Here is a 12,181-nt window from a genome sequence, read left to right as displayed (position 1 = left end):
GAGATGAACTCCATACAGATAATTTCATATTTGCTAAATGGTTCCCCCCCCCCCAGCTGTGAGTTTACCGCATCACTCTATCAGACTAATGAATTCATTATATTGATTGTAAGGCCCAGGCGGGGAAACATGAAGTGTCAAGTCCTCATTAATTCTGGAGAGAAGTTTGCAAACATCATTGACTTATTCCATTACACAAAGTCCGCGTATAATTGACCTTTTGGCTCATTGCTTCCTCGGGGCTGCAAGTTGAAAGTTTGGCATGGGGCTTTTTGCCGCTAGCATTTCGAAGGACTTGACCAAATTTATACATACACATATATATATATATATATATATACTATATATAATATCTATATTATACACTACCGTTCAAAAGTTTGGGGTCACAAAATTGTTTGGGTGACCCCAAACTTTTGAACGGTAGTGTAAATATTATTATAATAAAATATTATGAATTAAATATTATAAATTATATCTTATATTTGTATAAGATTATAAAAAATCTATGAATATAAGTATACATATATATTATAAGATTTTTTACACAGAAGATTATATATATAATCTATAAATAATTATCTAAATAAATATATACACTACCGTTCAAAAGTTTGGGGTCACCCAAACAATTTTGTGACCCCAAACTTTTGAACGGTAGTGTATATAAATATATATATGTACACTTATATATATTAAAGATTAAAGATTAAAGTCCCAATGATCGTCACACACACACCTGGGTGTGGTGAAATTTGTCCTCTGCATTTAACCCATCCCCGTGTGATTTTAATCCATCCCCTGGGGGAGAGGGGAGCAGTGAGCAGCAGCGGTGCCGCGCTCGGGAATCAGTTGGTGATCTAACCCCCCAATTCCAACCCTTAATGCTGAGTGCCAAGCAGGGAGGCAATGGGTCCCATTTTCATAGTTTTTGGTATGACCCGGCCGGGGTTTTGAACCCACAACCTTCCAGTCTCAGGGCGGACACTCTACCACTAGGCCACTGAGCTGGTATATATATATACTATATATATTTACTTCACTGGTTCTTCTATATCAAACAAATTATTTTAGGTGTATTTACCTGACATGTTTCGGCGGGTTCTTCTGCCTTCATCATATATACGTATATATTTTTTTTCCCAGCCAGACTTCTGTAAAAAGTTGACTCAATGATCCAAGCACGGTTCTGATCTTAAACATGACATGCTAACTGTGTCAATTTTAGGTTAGCTTAGCAATCAGCATGGCTTCATGACAACGAAACGTGTCAGAAATATATGTATAATATATGTAATATGTATGTATCTCAATTTGTATCAAATTATGCATATGTTGATGTACTTTGTCTTGCAGGAGAGCTGTACATCGGTGGCGTGATCAAGAACATGTACAGTAATCTGCCCAAGCTAATTGCGTCCCGGGACGGCTACCAGGGCTGCCTGGCCTCCGTGGACCTGAACGGGAGACTCCCCGACATGATTGCAGATGCCCTCCACAGGGTGGGCCAGGTGGATCGAGGCTGCGAAGGTAAGTGGCTTGCCTTTTCGTAAATAAAAGACGACGTGCGTGATTTGATATGTTCGAAATCACCGTCCCAGTCCTATTCCATCCTGATTAACTCCAAGTAAATGTTATTTTTCCCCTGCCCGAGTCGTATCCCCCGAGCCTGGCATCAGTGAGCGCTTGTGTGGATGTTATTTACTGATATACACCCGTGGCCACGCCCATGCTCTCCCAACCCGCGGGCAGCCTTTGCAGTCTAAGCCCCTGTCATCTGTAAATCCCCTCTATTGCCCCATAAAACCTGCATGAGCGAAGAATCTCTCCGAGTAGCTAATCTCAGCCATGCCGCCGCCCCCCTCGCCGCTCGCCTCATTAATCTTGCATTTCCTGCGTGTTTACCTCTGCTTTTGCTCATACTTCCTCCGTCGCAGTCTCCAGCCGCACGTGTCCATCGAGTCGGGCCGGTTCAAATCTGGGATATCTCGCTGGATTTTGGCAATAGCCCGTTTTTTATGCCTCCACCCCGTCTCGACGGCGTACTCAGCGTCAAAGAGCGCAGTCTTGATTTCCCCCAGGTTCGCACTGGCTGATACAGTGAGGCACTGATCGAACCTTTTTCTTCTTCTATCTGTTGGTACTTCTGCCAGACATTCTCATTACCTGCCCACAGGTATACAGTACATCGCCCTTACTTGACTTCATACATAGCTAAAAACTCCACAAAGCTAACTCCCACTAGCCACTAAATGCTAACGAATGCTAATATCAACGCATGGGCGGCAGTGCCAGAGAGCTGAGCCGCTGTTTTTCAACAAACTGGCCTTGGGCGAGATTCGGTGCGTCTCTGTGGAGCGAGTCCAGCTCAAGCTGCACGGTGCCTTGATAAAGATAACGCATCTCTTACTATGCAAACACCGTTGTCCTCTTTTGACTTTGTTTCTTTGCCAGCCAAAGGTAAAACAAAAGAGATCAGGCTGGCTTTGTGCACGGAAAACCTTTCCCTTAAAATGCTCTTTGCCATCGAGTCTTTTACACAGTTCTTGATCAAGGGGTTTTGAAAGTACATGAGATTATCTTTTGTCAGTTGCCGTTCAAAATCAACAGGCTTTTAATATAAAAGTATAAAAATATAAGTGTATCAGTAAAAAGGTATAAAAATGTAAATATATAAGTGTACATATAAAAGCAGCCCATTTTTATCAGGACAGCCATTTTGTTTATTCCTCCTTGTGTTTCATAAACATTTATATTTACCACGTTGTGCTCGAAATGTGGACCACTGCGACTTTTCGGGTGGCTGATCAATAGTCACCCCCCCCCCCCCACTTCCATTTAATATGACACAATGTTTAATTACCACCCCAAGGGAAACTTTTATTAGTGTGCCGAGTAATTAGCCAGCCACACAGTTTAAAAAAAAAAATGAAACTAATTTCCTTGAAGTATAAAGTATCTCGCATGAACACATCTCCTGGATCATGTATTGATGTGTTTTAATTGAATTTTCAGGATGATATCTGTTCTACTGGCTAGCCAATTACTCTGGCACTGAAGCATGCGCATACGTGCGTGCGTCGTCTTTTTTTTTTTAATGCTGATAGTTTCACAACAATCCCAGCCCAGCGAGCTTCTATTTTTAGAGCAAACGTTCGTGTTGGGGCACGATTTTGTGAGGCGGAAAAAAAAAAAAGTGAGTCCACAGAGAAAGGTCACGCTTTTGTGTTGATTTGAGAATCTGTGTAAGCGCTTTAGAGCGCCTCATTGTCAGCCACGAGTGTGCGTAGAGAAGATGGAAGAGTTTTTTTTTTAATATATTAATTCCCTTTTCAGGACCAAGTACCACCTGTACGGAGGACTCCTGCTACCATCAAGGGGTTTGTCTCCAGCAATGGGAGGGTTTCAACTGCGACTGCAGCATGACGTCCTACGGAGGCTCATTTTGCAATGACCGTGAGTCCCTCACTTTTTTTTTTTTTTTTTTCCCCTTTTCTTGCGTGTTTGTGTCAATGCCTTGCAGGGAATGTGTAGTACCACTAGTGCTTTGCTAGGTTCTGATAAACATCCACAGGCAACGTTGACATTCTGATTTATAGCATGAATGGTTTAAGCACAAGTGGAAAGGAAGTTAAAAGACCCGTGAGGGCCTTCCAGGTAAGTCGCGTCATTCGCGAAAATGCACACACACACACGATTTTTCAGGTGTGTATTAGATAGACTCCGCATTTTCCTTCTTCGTGGGGTCGTCTCAGCTTTGGAGTCTTTCGGCGTCCACCCTGCCAGTTTGGATCGCTCACAAGCATATTTCATCCACTTGACCCCAAAATGGAGCTGGGTTAATCCATCGCTTTGTTCTCTTTATTGCCGGCTCTTTCTTCTTCCTGGCCTTCTTTGCTTTGCCCGCCAAACGATCGGCCTTTTGTCCTTGGCGACGGCTGACTCATGACAAATTGTGTCTGAGTCGGCCCGCTCTCCAGGATTTGTCCTCTGGAACTCAAGGTAGGATGTTCAATGTGGTGACATTTATGAGCGAGCGAGCGCAAATCAGATGATTCTGAGTCATCTTTGTCTTTGCTGACAAGCGGCGTTACGTGGGGAACGTTTCGGAGCTCAATTCTATTTTCCTTCTATTTGTCGCTTATCAAACACTTATTTGCGCATTCCGCCTAAAATCATATTTCTGGCTGTCTTACTGCAGGCAAACACAGAAGTTGTGCTTTATGACTTAATAAAGAGTGTTGGTTGCACGCCGAGCTTGTGGTCGTTCATGAGCAGGGAAGCAGGGCTGCCCAAATAAATCACAGAAGCTCCCTCCCTGCACAGGATACGAGCGAGCTTCCGCTTGTCCAAAATGATGAGCGCTAAGATGAAGACTTTCTCCTTTCTAAGTCAAAATGAATGTCTTCTAAATCCGGCATACCGCAGAGAAGAATCCCGTTCGCAGTTTTAATAATCAACAATTCTGCTTTGTACCTTGTTTGTATTACACCGTGAACAGTATACATATTTTTTCTTCACCTTTATCCAGCTGTTAAGAACAGATTTTCATTTGTAGTGTTGTCTTGGCAACAGACAGCAAAAAATACAAGCGATGTTACGAAAACTCAACGATAGCGTGGGCTCTTACCGATGAGGGGATAATATTTATTGTTATCGGGTTATTGCGTGAAGAGAACACGGCGTTGCAAATTAGTGCAATTGACTCATCTGATTGGAATAACAGCAGTTTTGTGACTTTATGCAGTCATCAATGCTCAGTGTATATGCGATGGCCGCTATATGCAAAAATCAGGAACGTCTTGATTTTTTCCACACATGCGGCGAAGCCATTGTTATTCAATAGTGGCCTGCTGTGATCCATTTTTCTATGTGCAGTTATCTAAGTGAGCCCCTTGGTGTTGCGTCTTATTCTTCTGGAAGCCACTTAAAACGGAAATGATGCGCATGCGCTCACCTTTGATTCTCTTTTACGTTTTCCCGTGAGCCAGAAGAAGCAAAGATGAGATGCGGGCCTCCAGGGAGACGGGGAAAGACCATTTGGGTGATTCCCCATTTTGTTTTGTTTTTTCGAAAGCTCTTTGAGTCTGCTAGGGCAAGTACGCATTTAGTGAAGTCAGCTGTCGGCCATATTTGTAGCCGCCTTCCATCTCCGTGCCCTCGCTGATTTGGCCGGTCACAATATTAGGCACACCAATTCAGACAAGGACGGCCTGTTACGCTCTCAAAGCGGATCATTCAAATGGCAAAATAAATCAGACGTCTTGTTGGCGAGCTGAGCTCTCCCGCGCGTTCTCCGACGAGCGATGCTCCCGCCTCCAACTTCGTCTTCGCCACCGTTTTCCAGGCGGCCCTGCAATTACCGGCCGCCTCGTTAGGCTCAACCCGACGTGAGTGCACGCGTAATTGCTTGGCATGCTTTTATCGTTCGCACGCCGACCGGTTGGGCAGCAACGAAGGCGCACTTTGAGGAGGTGGCGTCTATCTGGCAATTTGCATCCACTTGAGCACGCAAAAGAAAGGACACGTCTGTTGGCTGGAAAGGGAAATGTTGACTGAGCCCAAAAATCCCTTCCCAGTCGCTCCTTTTATCTTCGACAGGCTCGGAATTCACCCGCCCGAAACTTTTTGCTTTGCTCTTGATGAGTTTCTGCTTCGCTGTCGATCCAGAGCGGCGGTGCCTTCTTGGGTTTAATTAAAGAAGGGGGATGGCTTTTAAGCCACAAAGTGCATTAAAGGACAACTAACAAGGCTCGGTAATTGCTTTGAGACCACTCAAGACAAATGCAAACGTCATGAAAGCCCTGGGCTCCATTTTGGAATGGGAGGAAGAGAGGAGAGGAGTCAAATAATCAAGCTTGAATTATATCTCAGGTGTGTCTTATCAGTCGAATCGGTCTTTAGATTCCGATAAAGTCGATCTTGCAGTCTCCACGTCACCGTGTTCTCTTCTGGCTCTTTGCTATTCTCTGTAGTAATTTCTCTCGCGAGTGCTGAAAGAAGACAAAATGGAGGAAGTGTTGGTATCGGGGGTTTTCTTTGGCAAGCCGAAAATGGCTGACAGTTTCTCACCTGTTTATTCCTAAGTAGATTTTAGCTCATTTTAGCTCATTTCAGCTAATGTTAGCTTTTCCGTCGCATTCATAAGCGACGAACAATCTTGACGCATCGATAGTGATTCTCCAAAGCAATCCAATCATCTCCCAGACTTTTCCGTCGCCCTTGAGTGTGGCCTTGGACGCTTTCCAGATGCCAAAATTGATTGCGTTACCAAGAAACTTGAAATGGTGGTGAAAATATCCACACTCAGACATTTATCCATTAGCTCGTTTTAAAAAAGAAAGTCATTATCACGAAAGAACAGGCATTTTCTAAGCGTGGTTTGCAGAAAGAAATTAAATCTGTATGGCTGAGAATGAGATTCACGTTTTGAGATCTCATGTGAATGTAAAAAAAAAAATGCAAACGATTCACAGTAATTAGTAGAAAATATTCATATTTAGGGCCATTTCCGTCTGCACGGAATCACAAGCCTCCCTATATTTCCTGCTTGTTATAACTATCTTGCCTCTTGTGCCGAGCGAGACCAGTAATGGATTTTCCGTAGCATGAGCACGGCGGCGCCGAGGCGGGCGTGAACACGGAGGCCAATGAGGTGATAAATGGCGGCTTTCCAAGAGGGCGATAATCTTTCATTCCCCATCGCGGAGTCGTTCTAATAGATTCCTCTAGCAAAGCCCTGCGTGGAATTTTGCGCGTTTCGTCCTTGTGGTGATTCGAGTGTCCTCGGAAGGCTTTTATTGGGCTTAAGTCTCACAGACGAATTATACAACCTTATCCTCGGTGTAGGAGCGTGACACGGTAAACGAGGTGGGACTTGCTGCTGCTCATCTTCCCGTTTTTATCCACCAATCAGCAGACTGCAGTTTGTCCGGCTCCGCCCCTTTCACTGCAGCGGGGTATGGTTTGGATCTATTCAGTTGGTAATTTTGACCTTTTGGAACCAGAATCGAAAGAAAATTAGAAAAGGGGTGGGAGAGATGTGCTCCTATAAGGGAGGGGCACAGTATGGGTTTGGAAACAACCCTTAGCAAATATACATAGATACAACATAGATATGCGACATACATAGATAGATAGCTGAACGGACGGATGGATGGATGGATTTATTATTATTTAGATTTATTGAAATTTAGAGGCCAGCAGTTGAATACATAAATAAATACACAAATACATAAACCATATAAAAATAAACATACATAAATAAATAGACAACATAAACATTGGGCACAACAAAAACAATAACAAAAGAGAGGAAGAGATCTGATTAAATTAAATATGTTATTAATAATTAAATAGATCAAATCAATAAATAATAGTGTCATGACCGTGAACGCACGCCTAACCCCCGCGAAGGAACGTACCCCTCAGCCTCGAAGAATAACAAATAGCTTTTTTCTTTGCTAACGATTGACATGCTACATGCATTCGAGTATCTGTGGAAGACTTTCTTCCTCATCCATTATAGGAACGTTCGACTGTAACATAAAAGTCAGGGCAGACTTCTTCTCCACCCCCAAAGCACTTCCACTCTAACACAACAGGGAGACGGCTTTTCTTTTATATGCTGCATTTTATGACTGTATTATATTATATTTGAGTGCCTTTCCCCATGCACGTTTGATTAATGAATTTTGCCAGTCATGTCGCACATCCTGAAGGGAGAAGGGGAATGCTGCAATCAAAACGCGGCTACTCTGATGAGATCGTAAGACGGGGCCGATTTATCTATGGAGTGCATTTCGTTACTTAATGTGCTTCACATAAGTAAAAGTACAACATTTAAATAAGCAAAAGAGTTTTAAAAGTAGGGTATATAAATGTAGATGACTAAAATTAATAATAGAATGTCCAATGTTTGCGTGCGGCATAACAGCCAAACGCTGCTTCACCATGTTCGCATGTTCCACTAATTAACACGAGCCCGACTGGCTTTATATTCCCTCAGCATTTTTTTTATTAGTTTCATTTCACGCTTGTGTCGTTAACGTTAGTAGTCACGGCATTTTGGGAAATTAGCCAGGCCGAAAGGAAGGAGAATTTTTTTAGGTTTGATGAATCGGCATGCACATTTTAAATATCATAGGAACACATGTTTAGGGACTCCGCGTGCTTAGACTGAAAACAAAATGTGTGCATAATTAATATTGCTTTCCGTGTTTTCTGTCACGACGCTCCCAGGAGAGGCGCCGGTATCGGCAGCCTCACCGCCCTCTGCTTGATCAATCGTCCCATTGTGTCCCTGGCTCTTGTCTTCTTGCGGGGTGGCGGCTTCACTTCCGTCTCATTAGCTTTTCACTTTTGATCAGCATGTGTGTCGCAAGCGTGTGGGAGGACGAGAAGGGAAGGGGGTCGCGTCGCTTGCTTGTGATGACGTCTCAAAGGGATTGAATATCTTCATATTTAATTGTCTTAATTGTTTTCAGGAGAGTCACAAGTGTTCATATATTCTTCCTCTGCCTCACCGTGACACCGGTGGTGTCAAAGTCAAAGCCCGGGGGCCAGATACGGCCCGCCACATCATTTTATGTGGCCCTAAAAGACAATTTGTGCATCAAATTCATGTCAGATTGCAAATTGTCTTCACTTTTAAAAATCATCTTTTTTAAAATATTTGAACAGTTTTTAGTAGTCTGATTTGAAAAAAAGTTATTTGTCAGTTTGTTTTGTAGCTTATACTATATATATATATATATATATAATATGGGCGTTCATACATTTATTTGGGTCCAAAGGAAACTATGACTACAACGCGGCCTGCGACAAAAATAAGCTTGACACCTGCTCTACGTATTCCACTTGTACACAAATTCTTGTTTGGTCTATCTAATGGGGACCGTCACCCCCTAAAGAGCATGTAGGCTCCAGTGGTGTGTTTGTTGGAAAATGATTTCCATCTTGGTTTGATCTGGACTGATTAACAATCGATTTGTTATCTTATTAGAATGTCAAGTTTATATTGGTGGACTGCAACAGTCGGAGTTGTCTGTTACATGTAAGTGAGTTTTCGTGAAGGTCACTTCAAACTGGATTCGTTTCAAATGTTAAATTTGTCCTTGTCTTCAATTGAGAGAAAAGCGCCTTTCTTGAGAATTTTTCCGACTCGTGTTTGGTGTGTGTTGGCTTCGCATCGACGGCCGCCGCGGCTCGGATCAATTCGACAATAAAGTTGTAATGAAACAAGGCTGCCTTCATCTCATCTGAGTTGGCCGCAAGTAACCGACTTTTAATTTGAGGCCGGTGAAAACAATTGCGAGGCCATACTTGCAATCTGGTTGGAAGGCAACGAAAAGGAGGGAAGACAAAGACGAGACGTCCTTTGGAAGGGAGCGTCTCCTTTTGAAGTTTTGACACGCTAGGGATTGTCTGCTGCATTAAAAAAAAAAAAAAGCGTTAATTGAGACATCTTGCAAGGGAGACGAAGATCCGTCGGCGAGAGCGCCTTGTGCAACCACTCGCTTGACGTTTACTAAGAAAACCTTTGAGAAGGAAGAAAATGGGGTGAGTCCGGCTTTTCCCTTTGCTCTTCATTAACGGTATTTAGGCCCTCAAGGACCAAATAAGGAAGGGAAAAAAAGTTGCCTCACGTATATTGCTCTTAAAAGATATTCACGCTGTTTTCAGCCCACAGCAGAGTCACGACTGTTCATATATTCTACATATTCCACTTGTACACACTTTCTTATTTCACCTCACTAATTGGGGACCTTAGTCCTTGAAAGCACATGGACCAGCTGACGCAGGTCCCGCCTGTTGCTGTGCATAATTTCACAAGCATATTTTGTTAATTATTTTGAGTACGACATTTTTCAAACCTTTAGATTTATGGTATTATTTTCTTTTAATATTTTTTTTTATATACAAGGCACACCAGGCTAGAGGATGCATTATCTTTGTGAAGTATTAAAATTTTAAATGAATATTATATTTTATGTATTTACCTGCCTAGGGACTTTGTAGCTATAATCTGACATATTTACTAATGGGTTTTATTCTGATATTCATTATTCATTATTATTCCCTATTCAAATGAATAAATGAAAATTGTTTCTTGTAAATCGTACAGAGCGTTTATTTGATGGAATTAGTGGTTTTATGGTAGGCTCAGATCGAACACAAAGTAGTCTTTGCTTGGTTTTGTTGTACTAAAAATGTGCATTCAAACTAAATTTCATGCATTTCAAAAAAGGTTGAATAAGTTGAAGGTCATTTTCAAGCAAATTTCAAACATTCTGAAGTTGGTGTGGCAAACATGTAAAGTATCTTAAGTGCACCTTTCGATCCAAATAGTACAGTTGATAAGAATAAGAACATAAGACAACATTAATAAACATTACCAGATGGACTGCTTCAATATGCACCTTTTACTCATGTAAATCTTTGCCCGTGAAAATGAAGACAGCTGCACCTGAAAGAAATGCGCAATTATGTTTTTAAGTCTATGAATGAAGTCGTCGAGCGTTAAGGTGACATTGTTGAACCCCTTCGGACCCTTCGGTGGTACCTTGAACGAAAAGTCCAGCACTTCAGCTCCAATTACAAAACCAAGAGGGAATTTACAACCCGCAAAGCTTGTCTCCACTTTTGCGTCTATACTTATTTAATTGTTGCATATTTTACTATGGTATGTGAAAACATTTTGAAACTTCCCGGGAGGCTTTATTTGTGTGTGGCAATCAGTCCTGGAGGCAGTTAAGTGGCAGCGGGATGCCAATGCCTGCCTGGCAAAAATCCTTTCAATTATTCATCACAGGCTTAAAGGCGACTGCTAGTCATAGGCTTCGGTTGCTTTAGCTCACGCGGGCTGTTTGTTTATGAAGAAGGAGAAAATCGTAGGGGGTGCGGCGATAGAGGAACGAGCGACTTGGGAAAGTCAAACCCATGTGGAGACGGCGAATTGCGTCATCTGAAGAAAAAGTAACCGGTGCATATTGATTGTACGCATTCACGGTGGACGGCCGAGCCGCTGTCCAGGGAAGCCAAAGTGACCAACGGCTATAGCATGAATAATGGGCATGCTTTAAAAACACTTTACAGCCGCTCTAATGGCACAGACATTAGCATTGGCGCACAGCGAAATTGGTAATCCGAGCTACAAAAATACGTTTGGAGCTCCAGCTCCAGATGAAGACGGCCAGCTGCGAAACTTGAACCTGAAAGAGAATCTCAAGATGGCTGCCCGTCAATATCATATAAATAAATATGAATAATAAATAAGCCTGCCGAGAGAGCCGCGGTGCTTGGCGCTGCTTCACTTCATCTCGCTGGCTTGTGCCAGTTCCGTTTAGAGCCGTCACTTTTCCGTCTTTGTGTTTGGACCCCCCCCAAAAAAATGAAGGAAGGTGAGGAAGAATAATATCCTCCCCGGTGATCAATAAAGTATCTATCTATCTATCTATCTATCTATCTATCTATCTATCTATCTATCTATCTATCTATCTATCTATCTATCTATCTATCTATCTATCTATCTATCTATCTATCTATCTATCTATCTATCTATCTTCATCCATCCATTCCATCCCATCCATCCCATCCCATCCATCCATCCTAGCCATCCTAGCCATCTGATCTATCTATCGCTAAAGCTATAGCTAGCTAGTTAGCGATCTGAAAAAAAGAGACAGCATTTTAAAATGCATGGCCGCCTTTGCCACTTCCCATGAAGCTCACCATCCAGGAGACAAGATGCTGGAACTCGAGGTTCAGAAGCACGGCAGGGGGAGGGAGGCTGCATGGGCACCTCCACCCTCATGTTTCGGGATCTATCATTTCCCCTTCGCATCATAAAGCTCGGATCTGGCCGAAATCCCTCAGGGTAAATCCCAGGCTACCTGCTCCCTGCCCTCCCGTCCCTACACGCCGATATTTCCGTGCCTGGAATCTCAAAGAAGCAGTTTCGGAGTGTCACCATGTTGAGAGGACACCGAGGCATCCACCCCCCTTCCCTCCTGGTGATGGCCTGTACAATAACATGCTAGACAGAGAAGATGGAAGCATAGCAGAGAGAAAAAGAGGGAAATAGAGTGTTGATACATGCCCTAACCTGAGAAAATGTCAGACGGGGCAGGCAGATAGAGAGGCGCTTGATGCGCTCTTCACGGTGTCCTGCCTCTCAAAT

General features: G+C 42.9%; 2 protein-coding genes across 11 annotated transcripts in view; both read left to right on the top strand.

Annotated features, from left to right (window-relative positions):
- LOC119129646 (C-type mannose receptor 2-like) overlaps positions 1 to 12,181 on the top strand; it is a 902,042-nt gene that overhangs the window by 463,460 nt on the left and 426,401 nt on the right. The window lies entirely within an intron of this gene.
- Positions 1 to 12,181, top strand: part of LOC119128075 (neurexin-2-like) — a 250,844-nt gene that overhangs the window by 158,547 nt on the left and 80,116 nt on the right. For all 10 annotated transcript variants that reach the window (XM_037260157.1, XM_037260160.1, XM_037260158.1 and 7 more), the window contains 2 exons: positions 1,357 to 1,530; positions 3,337 to 3,456. In XM_037260157.1, coding sequence (XP_037116052.1) covers positions 1,357 to 1,530; positions 3,337 to 3,456 — 294 coding nt within the window. The remainder of the gene's footprint in view (positions 1 to 1,356; positions 1,531 to 3,336; positions 3,457 to 12,181) is intronic.

The sequence above is a fragment of the Syngnathus acus genome, chromosome 10 (assembly GCF_901709675.1).
Source record: "Syngnathus acus chromosome 10, fSynAcu1.2, whole genome shotgun sequence".
Lineage (NCBI taxonomy): Eukaryota > Metazoa > Chordata > Actinopteri > Syngnathiformes > Syngnathidae > Syngnathus > Syngnathus acus.
Note: the sequence above shows the minus strand (reverse complement) of the source record. Positions and strands in the feature narration are given on the sequence as shown.